General features: G+C 44.5%; 1 protein-coding gene across 1 annotated transcript in view; it reads right to left on the reverse strand.

The window, feature by feature from the left end:
* Tnfrsf21 (TNF receptor superfamily member 21) overlaps nt 1-26,282 on the reverse strand; it is a 65,953-nt gene that overhangs the window by 34,492 nt on the left and 5,179 nt on the right. Inside the window, exons 2-3 of the mRNA XM_004846399.4 lie at nt 6,117-6,768; nt 4,075-4,575 (exon numbers count right to left, since the gene is read on the reverse strand). Of these exons, the coding sequence (XP_004846456.1) occupies nt 4,075-4,575; nt 6,117-6,768 (1,153 nt within the window). The remainder of the gene's footprint in view (nt 1-4,074; nt 4,576-6,116; nt 6,769-26,282) is intronic.

Genomic DNA, 26,282 nt, shown 5'->3' on the forward strand with positions numbered 1-26,282 from the left:
AGGAGGAAGAACAAAAGGTAAAGAACAGGAGGTGGGGGCCCGGGGATTTAGCTCAGTGGTTCCGCTGCCTGCCTCGAAAGCACAAGGACCCGAGTTTGATCCCTGGTACCAAAAAAAAAAGAACAGGAGGTGGAAGTGGCTGCAGTTCCATGTCCTCTGTGGTTATGAAAGAGAGGACAAAGGGACATCTTTGAGGTACTGGAGTCTTTCTCAGCACAATGTATACCCAGCTGGGAGGGGACTAAATTGTACTATCTTTACTTCCATGCTTTTTTTGACAAAACAGAGCAAATAAAAAATCATTTTCCATATAACCTCCTAATTAACGATGAACTCACATTAATCTTTTCGTTTATTTTATTTTTGTGGGGTTGTTTTGACACAAGGACTTGCTATGAATTCCAGGCTGGCCTTGAACTCTGTACAGCCTAAGGCGGCCTTGAACTCACAGCAATCCTCCTGCCTCAACCTCCTGAGTGCTGGGATTACAGGTATGCAACCCACATTAATCTTAATTTTAAATTAAATTAATCTTTTTTGGACCCCCACCCACACTTACGGCATTATGTTAGGGTTATACTGCAAAGAGAAATATATTTCCAAAAAATGGCAAAAGCCTGACAAATTTGAACACTAACAATAGACTTCCACCTTGCTGATATGGGAGCCAATAAACTCTTAGGTAGCTTTTTGTATACAAAAATTGTGACGTGACTTGCGAGTCCTGTTGCTGAAATAGATAGATGGCCAGAAACCACAGCTGGGTCCCAAACTTCCAAACACAGACTTGCTGCTCCTCGGGAGGAGGCCACGGGCCTGCTTCTCCATCCCTGCCACGGGAGGAAAGCCTCATCTTGGTTTCCAACGCTAGCATGATGGGGAAGCAGGACTGCAGTTCTGCGCACTTCAGCTTTAGAAACTGTGAGCCATGGCAGACAGAGAGCAGGGGGAGCTCAGGGAGGGAGAGGTCCAGGTTGTTGCTCTCGGGTGGCAATCAGGAGCACACGTCCGCGGGAGGGGTAGGGCCGGGGAGGTCTTGCAGGACCTCAGAGAGAACAGCCCGGGCTTGGCGACGCTGTCCCCACCTGACCTCAAGAACAGCTGGGTGTGAACCGGACGAGAAGCAGGAAGCGCTCCCCTCATCCAGGACAACCGCTGCCAAGACAGCGCCATCAGATCAGCACACACTGTCCCCAGGTCTCGTCGGTGCACCTGGCACGGCTCGCACCAAACACAACTTCTCCTTGTCACAGGATCTTACCTGTGGGAGCTTTGAGACTAGCAATTGGAAAGAAAAAGGCTTGCTTAGAAAAACACCTTCAGGATGAACACCCTGAATCAAAACCTGGCACAGAGGCTGAACCACTGGATGACATAGTGACACCTGAATGGGCGCCAGGCAGCAGTGCTGTGTACGGCGGGGATGGCTGGGTCTCGCTGGGTTTGGCAGCACCATACCTTTACCAAATAGGGCCCTGTCCTTTCTTTCTTTCTTTTTTCTTTTTTTTGAGATAGGGTCTTGCCATGTAGTTCAGCCTGGCCTTGAACTTACTATGGAGCCCAGGTTGGCCTTGAACTCACAGGGATCCTCCTGCCTCAGCCTCCCGAGAATTAGGAATACAGGCATGTGCCACCATGCCCAGCCAAGGACCCTGAATTAAGGACACCCTGGTTCAGAAGGTGATGACAGCCATAAGAACATCTAAGGTCATGGCATTAAATTGCTCTCTGGTGCCGGACCAGCTTTTACATCTATACTTGCTGTGTGCTCACAAATTTTGAAAACAACACTGCTAGAGTTTTAAAATATAGCTGATAGGGCTGGGGATTTGGCTTAGTGTTTTCGCCGCCTGCTGCACAAGCACAAGGACCCGAGTTCGATCCCCGGTACCAAAAAAAAAAATATATAGCTGATGGTCACCTAATGTATAAATGCCACTACTAAAAGAAAAGAGAAGAAACAGTGAGAGCACAGGTCCAAGTTTACATAATCTACCAGGAGGCTCACTAGTTAAATCCAGAGCAAAACGAGCATCTGGGTGAGCTTCTCGCAGGACAAGTTAAGGCACCATCAGGTCTGAGACTGGATCCTGCACTCGCGGAAATGTGTGCTTTCCATCCAGGCCTTACAGGGTGAACCCACAACATGGATAAAATGCGGGCAGCCAAGCATTGTGCACGCCCTACATGTATTCAGGTTGAAAATTATGTTTCTCATAAATATGAAAATCTGTTTTTTCAAGAGACTACTTTATTGCCAGGAAATATATACTGAAGTATTGAAGGATAAGAGCATGAAATTATTTGGAAAAATTACTCTGTGTATCTCTCTCTCTCTCTCTCTCTCTCTCTCTATATATATATATACATCATGTGTCACATAAGGAGCTATTCTGCATATGTATTTTATTATATAGAATATAGATATGGTTTCAGGGAAAGAGTACAGTGTGTGTACAGGTCAATCTGGGCACAGGTGTGCAGGTATTCTCTGCACAATTCAACATCTTTTTATAAGTTTGGAAGGTATGTGCAATGTGCAAACAAAACATCTTTGTTTGTTTTTAATTAAAAAGAGCGAGGAAAGGACTAATGCTTTTTCCAGCCAGGATCCAGGCAGGAGCTGTCTCCTGCCATCCGTCCTGGCTCTGGACCAGGTAGGACGCTCACCTCCGACTGATCATCCCGTGGCTTTGACGTCCACATCCACCCTCAAGAAAAGCAACATGCGTGGTACATTTGTGCTTTCACTTTTCTCTACATTTTTTACTATAAAAGTAGCACATGCTTATTATAGAAAATTTAGGGAAATTACAGAAAAATAATAAAAAAGAAATCTACACAAAAATCCAACCACATTGAAAAAATTTGTCTTTTTGGTGTATTTTCTTTCAGTCTTTATTCTGTAGTGTTTGGAGAACTGATATTATGTTATAGAAACTAAGTAGCTTATTTAGCTTGGTTTCCTTATTTACATGATGTAAATATTTTCCTATGACACAAGGGAAAAGACACTTCATGCAGTGTTTAACATAATACTCCACTAGTTATCTTTCTGAAACTGGTCCTGTGGTTATTTCCAATGTTTAGTTAACGTAATGCTGAGTTAAAAGTTTAAGAACTTTGTATTGGTATCTTCTTTCTACAGTATTTCGGTTTATACCTTTATGTCAGATTCACAAAAACAGAGTGGCTAGGCCAAGTGATATAAGCATTGTAAGACTCACCAGAAGAGGCCAAGTAGATAGATACCCACTTTCATTTTCTCCTTCACCTCTAAGTGGAAAGTGACACTGGAACAACCTTGTCTGAGTTGGGCTGGACTTCCATTTAAAATGTAAAGAAAAGGAAGCTCCTGCCACGGTGCAAAAACTGTGGGCTTCCGGTCAAACTTAGCTCTGGGACAAGTTCTAGAAGCCATTTTTGCCCTCAAAAGAGGAAAGACCAAAATATTCCAGCCTGTACCAAAGCACACTGACTGTCAGGAAAGGGGAATAGGGCCCAAACCCCGATGGTGACCAGCACTTTGTTCCTTTGGTGTCCATCACCCGCAAGAGCCCCCATGCTTCCTGGGGAAAGGGGACCCTCAACATTTAAGTGAGACAAACACAGGAGGAAAGCAACAGGAACAGAAGAGCACACTCAAAACTCGCAATAAGGCCAAGTGACAACAAGCTAGGCTTCACCCTCTTTCCCCAGCAGCCCAGTGGTGTGAGGAAAGAAAGGGTCACAAGGTCAGCAGGGAGGGGTCCAGCCCCACTGGACAACCAGCTCCTCTCCGATCGCAGTTTCTGTGTTTGTTAAATGACAGGTCTGGCAGAGTCCCTGTGGGTAACTCTCAGGTCTACGGTTGTGCAACCTTCTCTGCCTTACAGATGCTGGGAGAAATGGAAGGAGAGGCTACAGGCCCTGGATGCGTTAATTCTACTGAGATGGCCAGAAACATTCCCACCACTCAAGCAGACCAGGCAGCACGCGTCCCAGAGATTCGTACACTGCACATGCCGCACTCCTCAGAAAGCAGGACTGGGGGAGAGGGGAGTGGTGAGCGAGCGAGAAGGGGGAGACACTCACCGTGGCCGTTGCAGTAGTAGATCCACTTCTCCCGGTTCTGGGCCGGGGGCAAGGACTTCTTCAGCCCTGCCTTCTCCACGATGGTGCTGGGGTCCTGCCGGGGCCCCTTCTTCAGCGTCCGGGAGCTCTTTCGAACGCTGCACACCACAATGACCACCAGCACCAGCAGCAGGAAGAGCACGATCATCCAGGGCAGGTGCTCATTGATGTCGAAGTGTCTGTGTGGGCTCTGCCTCGGGTGGCCCCGCTTGGCACCCTTGGCGGGCGTGCTGGACCTCTCGCCGCCAGTGGCCTCCATGGACGGCAGCAGCTTCAGGATGTGTCTGTGTGGGGGTGCCTGCTGGTGGCTGATCACCTGGAGGCTCGGGAGGGTCTTGTTCATGCTTTTGTCTTTGTTCCCCCTCACCGAGCTCGTGTTGTTGGGGACTGTCCCTTCCTGGATGCCACTCGGTACCTTTGGTCTAACAGAGGCGGAAGAGTTGGGTTCTGTTGTGTTCGTGCCTAGAAAAAAGAGGAAGGGGAGGGGAAGAGCTTTTCCATATTTGGGGATCTACATGTGCCATTCTCTCCCTGGTCAGCTCCAAACGAGGCCTAATAATCAAAGAAGGAATGACCAACCTGCAGGGCACAATGAATTGTACATTTCCATCAAGGCTCCTGCAGCTCCTTCAGCGAAAGGTAAAATCTGAACACTAAACTGACTTTCCTGTACCGAAAGCAAGCCATCTGTGGGGCCCTACTCCTGGGTTTCCTGTAATTTCTCCTGTTCTTCACACATCGAGTGGACAGAGCATGCTAGTCAACTCTTCTCAGTGCCGATTATTCTGAGAAATAGTTTAAATGTAATTCCTTTGCTCCTTCTCCTCCCTCTCTCACCTTCAAACCATTTCACAATGAAGAGGTGAAACGGAGCATACAACCAAGATGAAGAAAAGAGCTCAGACACAAACCCAAATCTGACAAGAGAAAGGTTGGGTGGAGCAGCTCAGAGAATAAAGTAAGGCAGGACTTTCTCAACAGCTGTTTCCAACAGGTTAAGCAAGACTGGGGTTGGCATCTTGGTGGGCTTCTTTCAGAGAAGCTTCTATAAGATATCTTCATTAAGGAAAGGAGAAATGGGAACGTCCAGGCCTCAGGGAAGAACCTGGCCTGTGTCAGCCCCTGAGGAAATTGGGAGTGGCCCTTTGAGCTCTGTGAGCCTGTTTCTTCATTTCAAGATGGTGGGCATGAGCAAGCTCAGCCCACACTGGGGTTATCATGAAGGCCAACATCACTGCACACACAGGAGGCGGGAAACACAACCCACATTTGTCACCATCTCGGGAAAATCACAGTCAACAAGGATTTGAAAATAGACTAAATTTTACATTTTTCCCAAGGTTCAAATGGAATCTCAGGAAAACTGGGATACTTCATAAAGGGTATGAAGTCAAGGTGACTGGAAAAACATCAGGTTGTTCTTTTCCAGAGGTGAATGCTTGTTAACGCTGGTCACCTTTGGTCAGATACAAATTCACTTGTTTCCTGATGCTTCTAACTCTCCTTCCCATTCTTTGCCCCAACCTAGACTCAGCACACTCCCTTTCTTCCAAATGCAGGGGCATTTCCTCCCCTTCGCTCTACTTCTTTCCTTCCAGCTGGGTCCACCCAGACTTGGCCCCATGTTGGAAAACTTAATCTGGAAGAAACCTTAAACATTGAACTCACTCGCTCGCTTACTTGGTCAGTTTGAACCAAGACCTGAAGAGCTTAAGTGACCCATAAGGTTATACATTGTCCTTATTCTCTCAGTTCTGACTTTCTCACTTGATGTGGCCTCATTTTTAAATATTTCATCTTTCCTAATAGAAAACTTCTGACTCTAAATGTTTCTAATACACCCAAAGAAGCCAGATTTAATTAGCCATGAAACAAAGGCCTCTTCTCCAAGGGCTGACTTTGGAGTACACAAAATGAAGAGGACATTCTTGGTCCAAGGTCACTCTTGGCATCTCCACTGGGCTCCGAGACTTTCTCAAATAAGGATTCATGAGCTCAGTTACCTTCAGGGACATAGCTGGAGAAAGAGACTTCCTGGGACTCCATGGGATTGAAGTGTGAAGAGATGGCAGTGTCAGGGGAGGGCGGGATGGTGCTAGAGAGGGACAGGCGGGGGCCACAGGTGTTGTCCGCCTCCTTGGTGCCCGGCAGGACCACCACCAGGCTGTGGCTCAGGCAGTCCGTGTAGGCCTTGCATTTCAGCACGCTGGAAGGCACATCGGAGAAGGTGCCCCGCGCACACTGCTTGCACCTTACGTCCTCGTTCTCGGTCCCCTTCTTCCGCACCCCCCACCCCACAGGACACACGGTGTGCGGGGCACAGGTGGCATTGGACTGGAACATGCCGGGTGGGCAGGTGCACTCCCTGTCTGTCAAGGCAGAGCATGGCAGTTTCTCAACCATCAGCCCCGGGCACGGCTGGCTACAGTCATGGCACTTCTCGATGCCGTTCTCATGCCTGGTGAAGGTCCCGGCTGGGCAGCTGCTGCACACACGCAGGCTCGTGTTGGTACAGTGCTCCGAGACGTAGGTCCCTGCTGGGCACTTGTCGCATGTCAGAACCTGGCCCGTGGCACGGTCCACGTGGTGGTACGTGCCGACATGGCCTGCTGCCTTCTGTGCCGGCTGAGCCCAGGTGGTGCAAAGGAACCCGAGCTGAAAGACATGGTGAGAGACAGAAACAACTTGTCACACAGATGCAGAGGAGGAGAATGAACGGGCCAGGCCAATACCACCACCATCAGCCTAAAGGCCGGGGCCGGAGCCATCACACAGGCCTGGGGTGGCCACAGCAGAAACAGATGGAGACTGGGATTCCACCTTCCTGTGTGTGGCCCCTCTGGGCAGCTGGGGCCCAGCTTTGACCTTGGTCTCAGCTGCCTGTTCTGCATCTGTAAGACGGAGCCTACAACACTTCTCAAACTGGTTCTACAGCCAACCAAGAATTTGGATGTGGAAGCACTTTGAAGGTGGTATTCAATCTGCTCTAGAGAACTGAGGGTGGGGTTCCTGGTACAGTGCTTGCCCAGTGTGTGCGAGGTCCTGGGTTCAATCCCCAGCAACACACACACACACACACACAAGAAAGACGCTGTGTAGAAGTCATGCAGAAAACAGGAAACAACTTGCTGAGTAGTTGTCTTCCATTTCCCCACACAAACATTACACTTCCAAAGCAAGTGAGATGGGGAGGCACACGTCCAAGCTGCCACATGCATTGCCCTACACTGCCTGCCTGGGGTCAACTGACAGACACAGCCTGATTCTTTCTCAAAGCTTTCTCCTATATGAAGCTAAGTGCCAAGCTCCATTTTTCTCTTTCTGTCTTTCCTTTTTTTAAAAAAAACCCCAAACAGAGGCAGGCTCTTGGCATGTGCTTTAAACAACAGAGCTGATGCTTTTAGGGTCACACTGTGCACGCAGCTTCTGAAGCCAGGGCCTGCAGCCCGAGGAGGCCAGGCACAAGCTGGGCCCACACGGAGGACTCACCAGACCCTTCAATGTCATTCACACAACAGAAATTCCACCCAGCAGAGCAGGACTTTCCACTGGCTTCTAGCAGGAAAACTTGGGGGAGAGCAATTACATTTGCCATACTAAATCCTGAGGTCCTTCTGAGAAAGGGAAAAGTATGAATATCAAAGAAAGCTTTCCGCAGCAGTGAAGACTGAGGTTCCAACAGTGCTGTCTGTCTTCTGTGGAACAGAGAAAGTTTCTAAGAGAATAACAGTTGCTTCAGCCTACCTGCTGCCTGGCAAGGCAAATTCCCTCTAAATGCGTAGCTGAACCAGTAGCTAAGAGAACAAAGCAAGGATTTTTCCAGAGTGATCAAAGTTCCTGTCTTTTGTTTGTTTGGTTTTTTGGGGGGAGGTACTGGGGATTGAACTTGGGACCTTGCACTTGCAAGGCAAGGCGGCAGAACCACTGAGCAAAGTTTCTGTCTTCTGAGCACCTTGACATTTAACCCAAGATTAAAATTTAATCCCCAGCACAAAATTTAACTATCAGAACCAAAACGTTTTTCCTTTGTGTCTTTTACCCTGGCTCAGAACTTGCTTGATAAAACATCAATAACTAGTTTTTAGCTTATAACAGATTCACTTTTTTTAATGGAAGACCAAAAAATTGAAAGACAGTGGGGTTAACTTTCTTGTTAAGGACACTGAAGGTTAACCTCACCATGGAGCCCAAAGGGAAAGAGCCCCTGGCCCACCATAATAAACTCTGAGATGTCTTCTCGTTCACTCTGGCTCCATCTTTCCTTTTTTTGCTCCTTGTTTTTGCAAAATCAGCCCCAGCTACTCTGTTCTGAGTATGGCAGATGAACTGCCAAGGACAAGATGAGACACGGTCTCCCCAAAACTGAAGATGGCACCCAGGAGGTCACGACAGTGGTCGCGCTGTGTATTTCTCAGAGTCCATGAGGAAGCAGCCTTAGGGAGCTTCAGATTCTGCATGATGGAAGCCTACAGCAGTGTACAGAGTGCTCTGGGACCTAAGTCCCTCCCCGCCTGCAGAGGCTGGGCCATCAGACATACCCCACCCCACCCGGCTGGCTCAGTGCAGAGCTGGGGCTGGTGTCCTTGCCCCCAGGCTGCGCACTTCCAAACCCCTGATGTCCAGACCTCACAGCAGCATGGAGCCAGTTCCCCCTCCCCATGCTTTTTAGTCCTAAGAGGCTGAAGGGGACCTTCAATTACCTCACACTGAGGACAAGCCCAGTTCCTTAATGTAACTAACAATATGGATGGATGCCCGGGCTGACATCAGAAATGACAGCTGTGGAACAACTGACACTACAAGTTCATGGACAAACACTGACAAAGACATCCTGTGTGTGCCAGCCCTGGCCCAGGGTGAAGACCGAGTCCTGGGGACCACCGAGGCCTTCGCCAGGTTCTACCAATGGACAGACAAAAATAACTCCCGTTCTAAGCACCTGCTTGGAACTGAAAGCACGGAGAAGAGTCCTGCATGGGGGCTATCAGTAAGCTGCTAAGGCTGTTCTCAAACGTGTGATCCTCTTGCCTCAGCCTCTTGAGTAGGTGGAATTATAGGTGTGTGTAAACACACCTGGCTACAGACATGTTTTGAAATGATTTTCAGGATGGAGAAGCAGAAATTAACTCCAGGGAAGAAGTGGGGGAGGTAGGGAGAGCAGAAGTCTGACCCACAGGAAGCTCAGAGCAGGAACTAAAAGTTCTGGTTCTGCCCCAAGACGCCTCAAGGGTAGCCACAGAGGACCTGGGTACCTAGGGAAACTTATGGGCTCCAAAGAAGGTGGACTTTGACTTAAATAATCACAATATTCAGAGGATGGAGTTAAAGACACCCAGATGCCAAAAAGATGAGCGCACTCTTCACCACACTTCCTGTTTCTGCACACCCTGTTGGTGTGTAATTATACACTGTCTTATAATGTTTGCTGATGGCCCATAAGTGTGTATACTTATATTCCCATAATGGATACAAGCAGCTCCAGGCCAGAGACAGCCACACAGACTGCATTTCCTCTGTCCCTCAGTAGTGAAGAGTGTGAGAACAGCCAGGCAGGGCCAGCAAATGCAATCAATCCATACCTCCGCGGTGGTCTTGCTTGTGGCCACTTTTGTGCTACGATAGAAGAGCTGGGTAGTTGCCACACAAACTGTATAATGTATGGCCCATGGTCTCCAAAGGTTTATTGTCTGGCCTTTTGCAGAAGTCTGCCAACACTTGCATTGAGAAGGGAGAAGCATCAACAATCCAGAGACCAGGCGCTCCCAGGGGCCTCTGACCTCTGAGCTGCAGTGCTGACCTCTGTCTTATTTCTGCACATCCGCCAGACCTACCACCAAATCTGGTTCTTTCATCACCAGCTTAAACTTGCAGTCATTTCCTGCATGACTCTGGATGAAATGCAGAACCATTAACAGACGGCTTCCTCTGGGTGCCACGCCAACCTCCCCTCTCCAACTGGGAACAGCTCTCACTGGCTCCCTTTTCTCTTTTCCCTCTGTGACCACCATGATTTCTCCTAGTACATCTTTCTGCTGATGGTATCTTTCCCCTCTGGACCACAAGCTCCGTGAGGACATGGATTAGGTGGATTGTGTACACTGATTCCCTGAAGGACCCGATTCACAGTCCACCTGGCAAGGGTTTGCAGAGCAAATGATTTTGCAGAACATAAATAATTAAAAGCACAAAATTAATGGGTGGTGATGGAAGAGCTTCCAAGACAAGCATGTGTATGTACAAAAGCAAGCACGAGAAAACCCAGAAGTCTTCAGGGTAGACATGCAGCTCAGGCAGTGAAGCCTCTGGCACCCTTGGGTGTAAGAGCAAAGACCCGAGGATGTGATTCTGCCTTAACAGAACCCTAACCTGTTCCTCTTCTGCACAGCATGTAGGATGCAAAGCTAATGTCGTGAAGGGTTGAACCATTCTCGTATTTAAGAAAAGATTGCACTAATGTGGTGCTTGGAACTATAAGCTATATAGTGAGATTTTTCTCCCGAGTAATCTATAATCCTTTCTGGTTTAAACTTCAGTTGTCAGGAGAATCTGATTTACTCAGGTCACTTACCTCACCAAGAGTTAAGGATGAATGAGGTGAATATCAGTGTACCACCCAGCTGCACAGGATGTGGGGACACTGTATTTATTGGATAATTAAAAATCATAGTGACACAGATTTCAAAAGAGGGATGCAGCAGCTCCAATGAGTCACTGCAAAGGGTCCCAGGATCGCAGTGCTCACACGCGTCACACCTGTGCTCTGTCTCTACTCGGGACACGGAGACGGTCCACGGAAGACAAGAGCACCGGATGTGTGGACACTGTCGTGTCAGAAGCTGCTGCTTTGTGTTTAACAAGTCTTACTCTTGGACCTCACCCTTCAAACAGAAAATTCCTTGGAGTTTATGATTACAAAATACTTATTCTTATTCCCACTGAATTCTAATTACACGCAAACTCAGGGCAGCCATAAACTTTGGCTATTCATAATGGACAAGCCTGAGGGGTGTGGCATAGAATTCTTTTCAATGCTGCATAAAGCTAGGTGTTTTGTTTTGGTTTAGCTTGGTGGTACTGGGCACGGAACCAGGACCTTTGCACTGAACTATATCCCCAATGCTTTTATTTTTATTTATTTTTAAGTTTTGAGGTATAGTCTTACTTGCTAAGTCATAAGTGACTCAGGCTGGGCTTAAACTTGCAATCCTCCTGTCTCAGCCTCCCAGAGTGCTGGAATTACAGGCACATGTCACCATGTCTGGCTTGAAGCTTGTATTTTTAAGACAAAGTACAGTTACTCTGGAGATTATAAGGCAACAAGTTATTCCTGGATAATGACTCTAAAACATGAGAACAGATGACCAAAAGGCAAAAACCAGGCAGATCTGGACACTCTCAGAATTTTTGACCATTTTATCTTGAACATCATGTGAAGTTTATAAGATCAAGACACTGACTGCCTGGAATCCCTGACTTGAAAAAGAAGGCACCGAAAGGAGCCCTTCAAGGATGATACTGCCACAAATCCCCAGCAGAGCGATTCCCAGCCACATTACATAAATTTGCCAGCTCTCACATTTCCTGTGGCCTCTGTGATTTAGAAAAATCCCGTTTCTAGGGTAAAAGCAAAGGCTGTTTTTAAAGCTGGTGCATACAGGGAATACCAAGGCCGGTGTGAGCTGACTGCACCTCAGGGGATGCCAGGAAAGGAAATGATCAGGCCAGGGCTCACCTGGATGCTGTTCCCCCACACCTGCAATGCAGAAGTGCGGGCACCCAGCACAGACTGCTGGCCAAAGCCTCCACCCCAGCTCCTTCCTCCACCCACACGAGGCCACAGCTGCATCCACTCACTCCATCGCTGTGCTACCCACAGGACAGTGAGACAGGATGGTGACGCTACTCTGTGTCCCTAAGGATTTCACACAAACCCAGGCAAAAACAACTGCACACAGCTCCAAAATCCTTGCCCTCTCCAGAGTGATGAGAGTGGTTTTTGCAGGTAACGCGATGACTGGTGGCTCTGGGCCCCTTGGAAGCTTCAGGATGGGGAGCGGTCACCAGAAGGTTCCAGGCATCGTGACAGCACTGGGACCTGCAGCCCCACCCCAACCTCTGCAGGGAAGAAAGGAGCTGAAGGTTGAGTTTACCATCAACACCTACCAGGCCATCAACTGTGCCTGAGGAAGGAAGTCACCGATTCCAAAGGAAGGGTGAGGGGAGTTCAGAGAGCTCAGGGTGCCTGAGGGTGCCCGTGGCTGGGGCTGGCACCACTCCCCCTGAATGCCCACCCTGTGTGTCTCTTCCAGCTGATTGCTCCTCCACATCCCTGATTAATAAGCAAGTTAAGGTCTCTCCGAGATGGTGAGCCCATGACAGCAAATTAATGGAACCCAAAGAGGGGGCCCTGGGAGCCCAAGGGACAGCCTGGGCTTGCTGCTGGCATCTGAGGGGGCCAGTCCTGTGGGCGCAGCCCTCCACCGAGGCCAATGCCCTCCCCAGGGAGACAGTGTCACAGCTGACCTGGAGGATACCAGTGGGCATAGCTAGAGGATACCAGTGGGCATGGCTGGAGAAACCAGTGTCCGGATGAGAGCAGGACAAACACTTTGGGATTTGGGATTTTTCTATCTGCCCTCTACTTCCTCACTGGTGTAATGGGGTAACAGTAAGACCTCTTCAAAGACTGCTCGGACAATTACTGTTAATAAAGGCAAAGCAGGGCTAACTTGCCTGACACCCAATAGATGCTCCATGAATGCTGTTTTAATCATCCCTTCTACTACCTATTATTTAACTATATTTTAGCTTTATTCCAGTTAAGATGCAAATAACCAGTTCCTGAGAAGTGTATCAAAACCTCCAGATTCACAAATGAGTAAACACAAGCTAGAAAGGGATTACTATTAATGAGTATATTTCAGATAGCTGGAGCAGAATCCAAGTCAGAGTCTCATCCCCTAAGGTGTTAATGATTTTATGTAAAGGAAAAACAAGCAAGCCGTGTGCAGTGGCACACACCTACAATCCTAGCACTCAGGATACTGAGGCAGGAAGATTGCTGTGAGTTCGAGGCCAGCCTGAACTACATAATGAGACCCATGTCAAAAAAGAAAAAAACAAACAAAAAAGAGCAGGCAAACTCTCAACTTTCCTGCTTTGTGTAGCCTACAAGCTAGGAATGGTTTTTACATTTTGAATAGTTATTACAAATCAAAGAAATGGCATTTATTGATGTGCAAAAATTACAGTAAATTCAAAGTTCAATGGACACAGAGCACTCATGGAACACAGCCACACCGGTCTTCAGGACACTACTTAGACCTGTTCTGGCCACAGAGACAGAACCAGGGAATCACTGCAGAGCCCGTGTGTCCCACAGAGCTCAAATACTTCCTACCTGCACTTCCCAGATAAAGTTTACCAAGGCCTGGACTATAGCTTAGGATGTGGGCCCTCTTATGATCACCTCTTGGGCAGGCACAATCACCACCAAGCCTATTTTGGCCCCAGAAGACCCTGTGCAAGAGCTACCTGACACTGGGAAGGAGAGCAGCCTGGCACCTCCCAGGTATGTCTGCCCAGACATTCTCTAAGATAGACAGGCAGACCATGGAGGGAACCCTCACAGTGTTACTCTGAAGCCCAGGAGGGTCAACAAACCCAACAGGTAAAAGATAAAATTATGACCAGGAGCATCAAAAGTTCAAGCCCAGCCTGGGCAACTTAGCAAATTCTTGAGACCTTTATTTCAAAAAAGAAAGAGGGGGCTGGGGATTTAGCTCAGTAGTTTCATTGCCTGCCTTGCAAGTGCAAGGTTCCAAGTTCAATCCCCGGTACCAAAAGAAAAAAAAAAGCAAGAAAGAGGCTCTGTTCCTGCAAACCGCCCACAGCGACCAGCCAGCAGACGGTGAGGACCTCGGTGGTGTGGAGCCCCCACTCCATCCCTGTGCCCCACCCACAGCAACCAGCTTAGCCACAGCCCCACCACCACCACCCCCCGGCCTCCTGGCTGTGCTGGTACCTGGTTCCACACTACAGAGGCACAGGGGGTCATAAAGGCCCTTGTCCTGAGCTCCAGAAGTTAGGAGCAGAAGTGAACAACAGAGAGAGGGCCTCTCTCAGGCTCCTTGATGAAAGCTGAAGCCCACTGGAAAAGTGAAGAGAATCTCTGCAATAAAGGCACACCAGACCACCGTGCTTGGTAAGTTGGAGGGATCATCACCTCCCATCGGAACCTGGACTTTCTTCAAGGGAAGGGCAGCTGGAACCTGCAGTAGAACCTTGCAGAGTTCAACCCCGCAGGAGGACAGGGAGCTCAACTTGGGACTTGCAGCCAGAAATCTGCCTGAATCTCACAGGTCTGCGACTGGCTTGCTGAGACTCATTGACTTATATCTGCACACTGCTGCCCACATTGTCTATTGTGACAGCAGAGACATACCCTGAAGGAGGCCCTTCATTTTTATTTTTTTGTTATTTGCAAAATTTTTTAAATCTTATTTTTAATTTTTATTTTTTCTACTCTTTTCAAATTTTTATTTTTCTCATCTTTTTTTCTATCTTTTTTCTTTTCTTTCTCTCTCTCTCTCTCTCACTTGTTCTCTCACTGTCCCACATTGCTTTTCATCTCCCTTTTCATTCCTGTTCTGGTGCTAATTCAGATTTCTTCTTTATTTTTCTTTTCTTCTCTTTTTCCTTCTCTCAATTGTCATTAGTTTTAAAGGAAAGTAAATACAGTTTCTAGCCTCCTACTGCTTTTAGTTTGTTCTGTTTTCATCTTTGTTCTTTCATTCTGTCTTTTCCTCTTGTCTTAAACAATTTCTTAGAGTTTGCATGATTTTCCTGTGTCCTCAGACCTCACTGCTAAGCCTCCTCTATCCTTCTTCTACCTATCTATTCCTCCCTCCCCAACTCCTTCTAACTCCCCATCCCGAAGGGTATAAAGTTGCTATATTGAGGAGTTTATTCACCATAAACATATGTTGGGCTGGTCCTCGATTTTGATTTAATTCACAGTTAAAGGTGATAGATTAATAACTACCATAAATTGTCATTTTTTAAAGCTGTGCTTGATGCTATGGTGTTGCTGATTGTATCATTTGGGCTAAGGTATTGTGATTGCCTTCCTGGTATAATGAAAATGAGATAGCCTCTGACTCATTAGAGACTCCAAACCTAAAGACCAGCTATATCTGGAAGACACCTCTGAAAAGCTGTCATCCCACAAGGGTTCTAAATACAAACAACAAAGATACTTACAATAAGCAATTTCAAAGTATCAACCCAGAAGTTAAACCAAGGACAGTACCAAACACAAAAATGAAAAGACATTTAAGCAAGGCACAAACTCAGACTTCCACCACACCAAAGGCAAATTTTGGGGGAAATGAGGTGGAAAAGTCTGATAATCAACCATCTGGATACCCTGAACTGATAGCACAGGAAGTAACAATACAGATGAATGAAGCTCTAGAAAAATTCAAAACAGAAATAATTTCCCAGATAACTACAGAGATGGTGAGCAGAGTGAAAAACATGATTAGAGGCTCTAGAACAGAAACAGATTAAAAAAAAAAACTAGATGAGCTCAGAAACATGCTGGAAGCCATGAATGCCCAGCATAAGAAAGAAGTGGAAACCATAATATCCCAACATAAGAAAGAAATGGAATCCATGAAACAGATTCAAACAGATATCCAGGAGATTAAAAACTCCACTGAAAATATTCACAGAAGATTAAGGGAATGTGAAGATAGAATATCAGATATAGAAGACAGGATTGCAGTTAGTGACCATGAAAACAGAGATTTTTTTAAAAATAGTAAGAAACCATAAGAAATCAATCCAGCAGCTGCTAGATGATGCAAAGAAGAATAACATAAGACTGATAGGACTCCACAAAAAAGCACAAGAAAGTACAATAGACATAAAAAAAACTTCACAGAAGTAATAGTAGAAAACTTCCCAAATAGAGGTAGAGAATTGGACATACAGATACATGAGGCATATAGAACTCCCAACTAGCCATGATCAAAGAAAATCTACACCTTGACATATAATAGTCAAGATCCCAGAAACTCAACAGAAAAACAAAATCCTACAAGCAGTTAGAGAAAAGAAACAAATCACCTACAAAGGAAAGCCCATCAGAATCACAGATGTCTCAACATAAACCCTCAAGTCAAGGAGAGCCTGGAGTGAAGTATGTCAACCCCTAAAAGAAAATAACTTCCAACCTAGATTGTTGTATCCTGCAAAATTATCTTTCAAAATTGATGTTGAAATTAGATACTTCCACGACAAAGAACACCTGAGAAATTTCACAAACACCAAACCAGCAGCCCAAAACAGTTCTAAAGAATATCCTTGAAAAAGACAATGAAGGTCACTACTCCATGACGCTCAACAGAGGGAAGCCACCAGGCAAGGCAAGAATCTAAAGGGAAAGGGGGAAAAATAAAAAATAAAAGAGCCAGCAAAAGTAAAACATCATGACAAGGATGAGTCAATATCTATCAATTATAACCATCAATTTTTTTTGTTTTGGTTTGGTTTTTTTTGGTACCTGGGATCAAACTCAGGACTTTGTGCTTTCAAGGTAGGCAGCAGAACCACTGAGCTAAATCCCCAAGCCATAACTATCAATGTTAAAGTCCTCAATTCACCAATCAAAAGAAATAGATTGGCAGAATGGATTAAGAAGCAAAATCCAACAATATGCTGTATAAAAGAAACACACTTAACTCAAAAAGAAATTCATAGACTGAAAGTAAAAGGATGGAAAACAGTTCTCTATGCATCAGGAACCCGGAAAAAAGCAGAGGTAGCAATCTTATTTGCAGACACAGTAGATTTCAAACCAAAACTAATTAAGAGAGATAAAGACAGTCATTACATCCTTGTGAAGGGAACAATCCAAGAGGAAGAGATGACAATCATAGATTTATATGCACCAAATACAAATGCCACCCAACTATACAAAACAAATATTAATGGACATGAAAAACCAAATAAGCACTAATACAGTTGTAGTGGGGGACCTCAATACCCCACTATCAAAAACAGAGAGATCATCTAGACAAAAATTCAACAACGAAATTCTAGAACTGAACCAAGCTACTGAACAAATGGACTTAATAAATGTTTACAGAGTGTTCCACACCACAAAATCAGAATATATATTCTTTTTGGCTGCACACAAGTCATTCTCCAAAATAGACCACATGCTAGCTCATAGGACATGTTAAAGTAAATGTAAAAGAATTGAAGTTACCCCCTGTATATTACCAGACCATTGTGCAATAAAATTGGAGATCAATAGCATAAGAAACTGCAAAACCCCCACAAACATATGGAAATTGAATAACACTCTCCTGAAAAACCAATGGGTCACAGAGGAAATTAAAGAAGAAATTAGACAGTTTCTACAAGTAAATGAAAATGCCAGTACAACATACAGGAATCTATGGGACACAATGAAAGAAGTTCTATGTTGGAAATTCATAGCAGTGAATGCCCATATTAGGCAAACAAAGAGAGCTCAAATAAACAACCTAATGCTGAACCTCAAGCTCCTAGAAAAAGAAGAGTATGACAAACTCAAAGCTTGTATAAGATAGGAAATTATAAAGACCAGAGCAGAAATCAATGCAATGGAGACTAAGAGAATGATACAAAAAAATCAATGAATCAAAGAGTTGGTTTTTTGAAAGAATAAATAAAATCAATAAACCTATAGCCAACCTAATCAAAAAAAGGAAAGAAAAGTCTCAAATCAATGCAATTAAGAATGAAAAAGCTGGGCTGGGGATTTAGCTCAGTGGTTTCACCGCCTGCTGTGCAAGCACAAGGACCCTAGTTCAATCCACAGTACCAAAACAAAACAAAACAAAACAAAAAAAGAGTGAAAAAGCTGAAGTCACAACAGATCCAGCAGAAATCCAGAGGATCATCAATACCTACTTTGAGAACCCTACTCTAATAAAATGGAAAACACAGAAGAAATGGACAGATTCCTAGATACATACGAATTGCCAAAGTTAAATGAAGAAGATATAGAAATTCTAAACACCCCAATTACAATGAGTGAAATTGAAAACATAATTAAAAATTTATCAACAAAGAAAAGCCCAGGTCCTGATGGCTTCACTGCTGAATTCTACAATACATTTAAAGAAGAACTATCACCATTACTCTTTAGACTCATCAAGGAAATTGAAAGGGAAGCAATACTTCCAAATTCATTCCTGGAAGCAAGTGTTACTTTGATTCCAAAACCAGGAAAAGACTCAAACCAAAAAGAGAACTACAGGCCAATCTCCCTAACGAACACAGTTGCAAAAATCCTCAACAAGATACTGACAAACAGAATACAGAGGGTCATCAAGAAGATCATACACCCTGACCAAGTTGGTTTTATCCCAGGAATGCAAGGATGGTTCAACATTCGTAAATCAATAAATGGAATACACTATATTAACAGAGTCAAGGACAAAAACCATATGATCATCTCAATAGATGCAGAAAAGGCATTTGACAAAATCCAGCACCCATTCATGATAAAAATGCTACAGAAAATTGGAATAGAAGGTCTTTATCTCAACCTGATTAAGGCTATCTATGAAAAACCAACAGCCAAATTCATACTAAATGGTCAAAAACTGAAAACTTTCATGCTAAAATCAGGAACAAGACAAGGATGCCCACTATCACCACTCCTGTTCAGTATTGTTCTGGAAACTTCAGCCATAGCAATTAGACAAAGGAAAGAAATAAAAGGAATAAAGATAGGAAAGGAAGAAGTTAAACTGTCATTATTTGCTGATGATATGATACTTTACATATAAGACCCAAAAAACTTGGTCAAAAGTCTTCTAGACCTAATTGACAGATTCAGTAGAGTAGCTGGATATAAGGTCAACACTCAAAAAACAATAGCCTTCTTATACACAAATAGCAGACCCATTGAGAGAGAAATTAGGGAAATAATTCCTTGTACAATAGCATCTAAAAAAATGAAATATCTAGGAATCAACCTAACAAAGGAAGCAAAAGACCTCTACACTGAAAACTACAGCACTCTGAAGAAGGAGATCAAAGAGGATACAAGAAAATGGAAAGATATCTCTTGTTCCTGGATAGGAAGAATCAACATAGTGAAAATGGCCATACTTCCAAAACTACTATATAGATTTAATGCAATACCGATTGAAATTCCAACAATATACTTCACAGAACTAAAGAAAACAATCCAAAAATTCATTTGAAAGCAGAAGAAACCTAGAATAGCAAAAGCAATTCTAGCCAACAGAGACATGGCCAGGGATATCACAATCCCCAACCTGAAACTATACTACAAAGCTACTGTGATAAAAACAGCATGGTACTGACAAAGAAAAAGACCCGAGGATCAGTGGAATAGATTAGAAGATGCAGAAACAACTCCAGACATACTCAGCCACCTCATCTTTGACAAAGGAGCCAATCACCCTCATTGGAGAAAAGATAGCCTTTTTAATAAATAGTGTTGGAAAAACTAGATTTCAACCTGCCAAAGATTAAAACTAGACCCATACTTATTACCATGCACTAAACTAAGAGTGAAGTGGATTAAAGAGCTAAATATCAAGACAGAAACAGTAAACTTGCTGGAAGATAAGTTAGGTAGAACTCTCAATGACATTGGGATAGGAAAAGACTTCATGAACAAAACTTCAGTAGCACAGGAGCTAACCCAAAGAATCAACAACTGGGATCTCATCTTATTAAAAAGCTTCTGCACTGCAAGAGAAACTACCAACAGAGCTAAGAGACAACCTACAATATGGGAAGAAATTTTTAGCAGCTGTACCTCAGACAAAGGTCTACTATTTAGAATATATAAAGAATTGAAAAAAATCAGACCCCCCAAATTCAAAGATCCAATTCAAAAATGGGCATTCAAAATAAACAAACATTTCTCAGACAAAGAAATAAAAGCAACAAATAAATACATGAAAAAATGTTCAATATGACTGGTCATTCGAGAGATGCAGATGAAAACAACACTGAGATTCCACCTCACCCCAGAAAGAATGGCTGCTATCAAGAAATCAACCAATAACAAATGCTGGCGGAGGTGTGGAGAGAAAGGAACCCTTCTCCATTGTTGGTAGGAGTGCAGACCGGTGCAACTACTGTGGAAATCAGTATGGAGATACCTCAAAGAACTAGGACTACAGGTCCCATTTGACCCAGCTATTCCCCTACTGGGTACCTTCCCCAAAGAATTAAAAGAATCGTACCACAGCAATATATGTGCACCTATGTTTATAGCGGCACAGTTTGTAATAGCTAAGGTTTGGAAACAGCCTAAGTGCCCATCAACTGGAAACTGGATAAAGAAGATGTGGGTTTTTTTATAAAATGGAGTGCTACTCAGCCATAAAGAACGAGAAACTAGAGTCATTTACAGGTAAATGGATGCATATCAAGGCCATACTATTAAGTGAAAAAAATAGGACACTAATGTGTAAATACCAAATAGTTTCTCTAGTGTGAGAAACTGAAAGTGTAAATAAGGATGAAAAATGATTAAAGCAAACAATTGATAATTTGAAATAGGAAAAGGTCCAAAGAGGTAGGGGTGGCAGGAGGGGAAGGGGAAAGGGAAGAAGGGAAAGGAAAAATTATGAGAAAGAAAAAACCTGGAAGAAAAGTCTATGTAAATAGGGAAGGGTTGTGGGAGTGAAGGGCGCATAGGTAATGGGTGAAAAATAAGAACTAAGATACATCATGTACAGGTACAAGCACCCAATGATAAATGTAAAAGTATTTTATACCTAAAATGTACCAATTAATATATAAATAATAAAAAAATAGCCTTCTTGTACACAAATAACAGACTCACTAAGAGAGAAATTAGGGAAACAATTCCTTTTACAATAGCATCCAAAAAACTGAAATGTCTAGGAATCAATCTAACAAAGGAAGCAAAAGACCTCTACACAAAAAACTACAGCACTCTGAAAAAAGAGATCAAAGAGGATATAAGAAAATGGAAAGACATCCCTTGTTCCTGGGTAGGAGGAACCAATATAGTGAAAATGATCACACTTCCAAAACTGTTATATAGATTTAATGCAATGCCAATTGAAAGTCCAACAATATATTTCACAGAACTAGAGAAAACAATCCAAAAATTCATTTGGAATCAGTAGAGACCTAGAATAGCAAAATCAATTCTAGGCAAAAGAGACAGGGAAGGGGGTATCACAATCTCCAACTTGAAACTATACTACAAAGCTACTGAGATAAAAACAGCATGGTACTGGCAAAGAAACAGACCTGAGGATCAGTGGAATAGATTAGAAGATGCAGAAACAACTCCAAACATACTTAGCCACCTCATCTTTGACAAAGAAGCCAAACACCCTCACTGGAGGAAAGATAGCCTATTTTAATAAATGGTGTTGGAAAAACTGGATTTCAACATACCAAAGATTAAAACTAGACCCATATCTATCACCATGAACTAAAATAAGATCAAAGTGGATTAAAGATCTAAATATTAAAACAGAAACACAAAACTTGCTGGAAGATAAATTACATAGAACTCTTGAAGACATTGGCAGAGGAAAAGACGTTATGAACAAAACCTCAGTAGAACAGGAACTAGCACAAAGAATCAACAAATGGGATCTCATCTTATTAAAAAACTTCTGCAGGCTGGGGATTTAGCTCAGTGGTTCCGCCGCCTGCCTGCAAGCACAAGGTCCTGAGCTCGATCCCTGGTACCCCCCGAAAAGAAAAACAATCTTCTGCATTGCAAGAGAAACCACAAACAGAGCTAAGAGACAACCTACAGTGTGGGAAAAAAACTTTAGCAGCTGTACCTCAGACAAAGAACTACTATCTAGAATATATAAAGAACTGAAAAAGATCAGAACCCCCAAATTTAAAGACCCAATTCAAAAATGGGCATCTGAAATGAACAGACATTTCTCAGACAAAGAAGGAAAAGCAGCAAATAAACATATGAAAAAATGTTCAACATCAGTGGTCATTCGAGAGATGCAGATGAGAACAACACTGAGATTCCACCTCAACCCAGAGAGAATGGCTGCCATCATGAAATCAACCAATAACAAATGCTGGCGGGGGTATGGAGAGAAAGGAACCCTTCTCCATTGTTGATGGGAATGTAGTCTGGTGCAACCACTATGGAAGTCAGCATGGAGATACCTCAAAGAACTAGGGCTAGAGGTCCCATTTGACCCCGCTATTTCCTTGCTGGGTATATTCCCCCCAAAACAGAAAGAATCATACCACAGCGATATATGTGTACCCATGTTTATAGTGGCACAGTTTGTAATAGTTTGGAAACAGCCCAAGTGCCCATCAACTGGAAACTGGATAAAGAAAATGTGTTTTTTTATAAAATGGAGTACTACTCAGCCATAAAGAATGAGAAACTAGAGACATTTATAGCTAAATGGATGCATATTGAGGCAATAGTCTTCAGTGAAATAAATAGGACACACATGTGTAAATACCGAATCGTTTCTCTGGTGTAAGAAACTGAAAGTGTAAATAAGGATTAAAATGATTAAAATGAATAATTAATAATTTGAAATAGGAAGAAAAGGTCCAAAGGGGTAGGGAAAGTGGGAGGGATAGGGGAATGGAAAAATTATGAGAAAAGGAAAAAATGGAAACAAAGTGTTTGTAAATAGGGAAGGGAGGAGGGGGTGAAGGGAGTGCAGGGAATGGGGAAAAAAGAACCAAGATACATTATGTACAGGTACAAGTATCCAATGATAAATGTAAACATACTGTATACCTAAAATGTGCCAATAAAAGAATTTAAGCAAAAATAAAAAGAAAGAAAAAGGGCCGGAGATGTGTAGCTCAGTGGTGCCATGCCTGCCTTGCAAGCTCAAGATCCTGAGTTTGATATCTGGTACCAGAAAAAATAAATAAATAAAATTCAATTTAGTTTAAAAAGAAAGAAAACACAAAGGGGAGTCTGAGGGTATAGCTCAGTGGGAAGGCCCTGAGTTCAATCCCCAGTAACCCCCCACTCCAAAAGAGATAAAATCAAAAGATCCAAAGATATCAGAATATTTATCTCATCGGTTAAGAGATCAATTTCTTTAACAATAGTAACAAGAAAGCATTCTCAGACACAAGTAAATGAAAGGGGCCTTATAATATAAACTTAAATTTTCAGGCTACTAAGTAACTACTAAAAGGAGAAGGTAAAAGCATTTGCTACACCCAGCTAATTAGAAAGCTAACAACTGAAAAGTCATAGACTTAATGCAAATGAAGTTAACACAACCTCTACTCAGTAGTTGAGACAAGGACCACAGGAGTAATTACTAAGGTGATCATCGTGGATAAAGTCTGACCTCTCAGCATCTAGGAAATACAAACCTATACAACCGAAGGCCCTTGGGTATCCGTACTGAAAGGGCACAAATGAGCCAACACGAGGGACTCGGGCTGGCAGGCTCGTGGCACAGAAAGCACATTTACAGGTGGCCAGTGGACTCTAAATTAATGTCTTCCTAGAGACAACCTGGCAATGTACAGCAAAAGCCATAAAGCTGCTCATTCGTTTCCTCCGACCTGGCGGCCCACTTCGAGGACTACGCCTTGGGGAACCACTCAGGGGGAACAAGAGCCTTGGGTTCACAGAAACAGGACCTGGTTAGCGCTGCTGCCTGCAACCGGGCATCCAGGGGCCCAGTTGGCAACAGCAGCCACGGGGCGGGAACAGGGTGAGCCCCCCAAGCCCACAGACAGAGCCCCATCTGCCCACATCAGTCCACTCTCTCCAGTCTGGCTGGCTGTCCCCACCCGTGCTGCCCTCGCTGCAGGCCGTCATCTCCATCCTGCCCCTGTCAAAGACTCTCGCTGGCCTCCTGCAGCCAGTGCACCCTGCAACCGTCTCTCATCCAGAGCTGCCAGTGACCCTTCTTTTAAAAGTTGAGGGTTGGGCTGGGGATTTAGCTCAGTGGTTTCATCGCCGCCTGCTGTGCAAGCACAAGGACCCAAGTTCGATCCCCGGTACCAAAAATAAATAAATAAACGTTGAGGGCTGAGGCGTAGCTCAGGAGGAGCTAGCACAGACAAGGACTGTTAAAGAAGGCTGAATCCAGACCACACTGTCACTCTCACTGTACATGTGGCGCCCTCATAGCTTCAAAGGCCCAGGTCCCCTGCCCGACCCAGCACCACCCCACCCTCCTGCCACTCCCAGAAAGCCCAGCAAGTCGGGGGTCCTTCCTACCTCGGGCCACTCCACATGCTGCCCCTTTCCCAGCTGCACTTCCTCCTGCTCTCTGCATGGCTGGATTACAAACATCCCACCTTCTACAGACTCCAAGAGGGAGAGGCCATGAGAGCCTTTGCCATCCTAGGCCCAGAGTCCAGCGTGCATGGTGTTCAACAGATGCCCTGTAAATCTTATTACATGCATGAAAAATACAAGCATGCCTCTGTAACAGAACAGAAAATCCCTACCCGAAGGAAAGCAGAACTTCAAGGGCAAACAGAGAGAGCAAGTAGTTTAATCATTGGTTGTGGAAAAGAGGTTGCCCTTCAAGTATGAACACACGAGTCTCAGTGCTCCACAAATACTGTCAAGGAAGAGAAGGGAGTTGGGAAGATACAGAAAGACATTCCTCTATTCTCTTGGTTCTTCTAGTTGCCAACTTGCTTAAGATTCAAATGTTTTCTTAAGGATTGAGGTGATGTTCAGACTCCAGCTGCCCTCTAACTTGTCTAGAGAGAATGAGATTCTTCTAGAATACATCCAACGATCATTTATGCTCACTGTGATCTTCCTTAAAGACATTTCTCACTGTCTTTAAGAAGCTTGAAATGGAAAGGCATTACCAGAAATGATGGGAAACACACACAGACTTTGTCCATTCTAGAGAAGTGAGATTTAAATTCAAGAGGAAAGAAGAGCCTAGGGCTTCTAGATATAAAGCAGGAGTAAGAATGGGAAATAACTCTTTAAACTATTCTGGAAACCCACCACCAATTGCCTTGAATCCCTTCCTCCTTTCCAACCCTCCAGCCTCTCCTAATTTGGGGGAAGTAACACTGGTGACAATGAGGAGGAAATAAAATAACGATCTTGTCCCAAAGGGTCTTTGAGAGACCAGAATTCCAACCTCTTTTCTAGGACTAAAGATTAAACAGTTTCTTCTCACCCTTTGCCGTCCTCTTGTCTCCTGGGTCGCCATCCTCTACAAGGAGACACTCAGATGCTCACTGGAGTGGGTTCTAACGTGCATGTGACAAGCTACACACATCAATGTCCATGGGACCACTCAAATCAAGGAGTCTGGGTAGTTTCTAAGAGACTCCAAATGAAAAGTGAACACAGAAAACAGTGACAACTGATGGCGCACATCCACGCACTTATCCTACACAAATCATCGGGCTGGTGCCCTGGAACACCCTAAAGGTCCCCTCGTTCTGGGGATAAGTGAGTGAAACTACATAGCTAAGTAGAACCAGGCTGTACTATTACTCACTAAGCAAATATTTATCAACTTCACCCAAATTGCAGGACGGCAAAGCATCCATTCCCTATTTATACCATTTCAGTTCGGGGATAGATTTACATCTCCAGGGTAGAAGGCTCACCAGGACCCCACGCCCTCCCCCTCAGCCCACACACAGGTCACTGTCACAGTCACTTGGGCACAGCTGGGAGGTAGAACCGTTCACCAGATGAAAAGAGCAGGCTCAGCTCCTGGGTAAATCTTCCCCTTTACAGGAAACAAACTTCTGGTAAATGAAAGTGACCCGTCCCCTAGAAGAGTGGTGTTGAAGCCACTCTGACCTAGACCTGAATCCTCTCTCCAGCACTTCCAAGGACATGACACTCTCTTATCTGTAAAATGGGACAAGTGCTGCTGCCTTCAGCGTGTGTAAGATTTACTGTGATGCTCCGTGGCCAGTGCTGAACACACCAAGCACTCCGTAAGTGAGGGGCAGCTTCACAATGCCGAAGAGCAGCCCCTCTTCGTGGTCAGCACCGGCTGACGCCCTGCTGACACCATGGCTGCGTCTCCTCACAGACTCACCCCTCTCCCCTCTCCTCCATCGCTCAGGCTCGGCCTCCTTCTCCCAAAACTGATTTCCAAATGGTGCCGAGCAACACA

Source organism: Heterocephalus glaber, unplaced genomic scaffold (assembly GCF_053883595.1).
Source record: "Heterocephalus glaber isolate CG9 unplaced genomic scaffold, H.glaber_assembly_v1.0 deba00001497, whole genome shotgun sequence".
In the NCBI taxonomy this organism is placed as follows: domain Eukaryota; kingdom Metazoa; phylum Chordata; class Mammalia; order Rodentia; family Bathyergidae; genus Heterocephalus; species Heterocephalus glaber.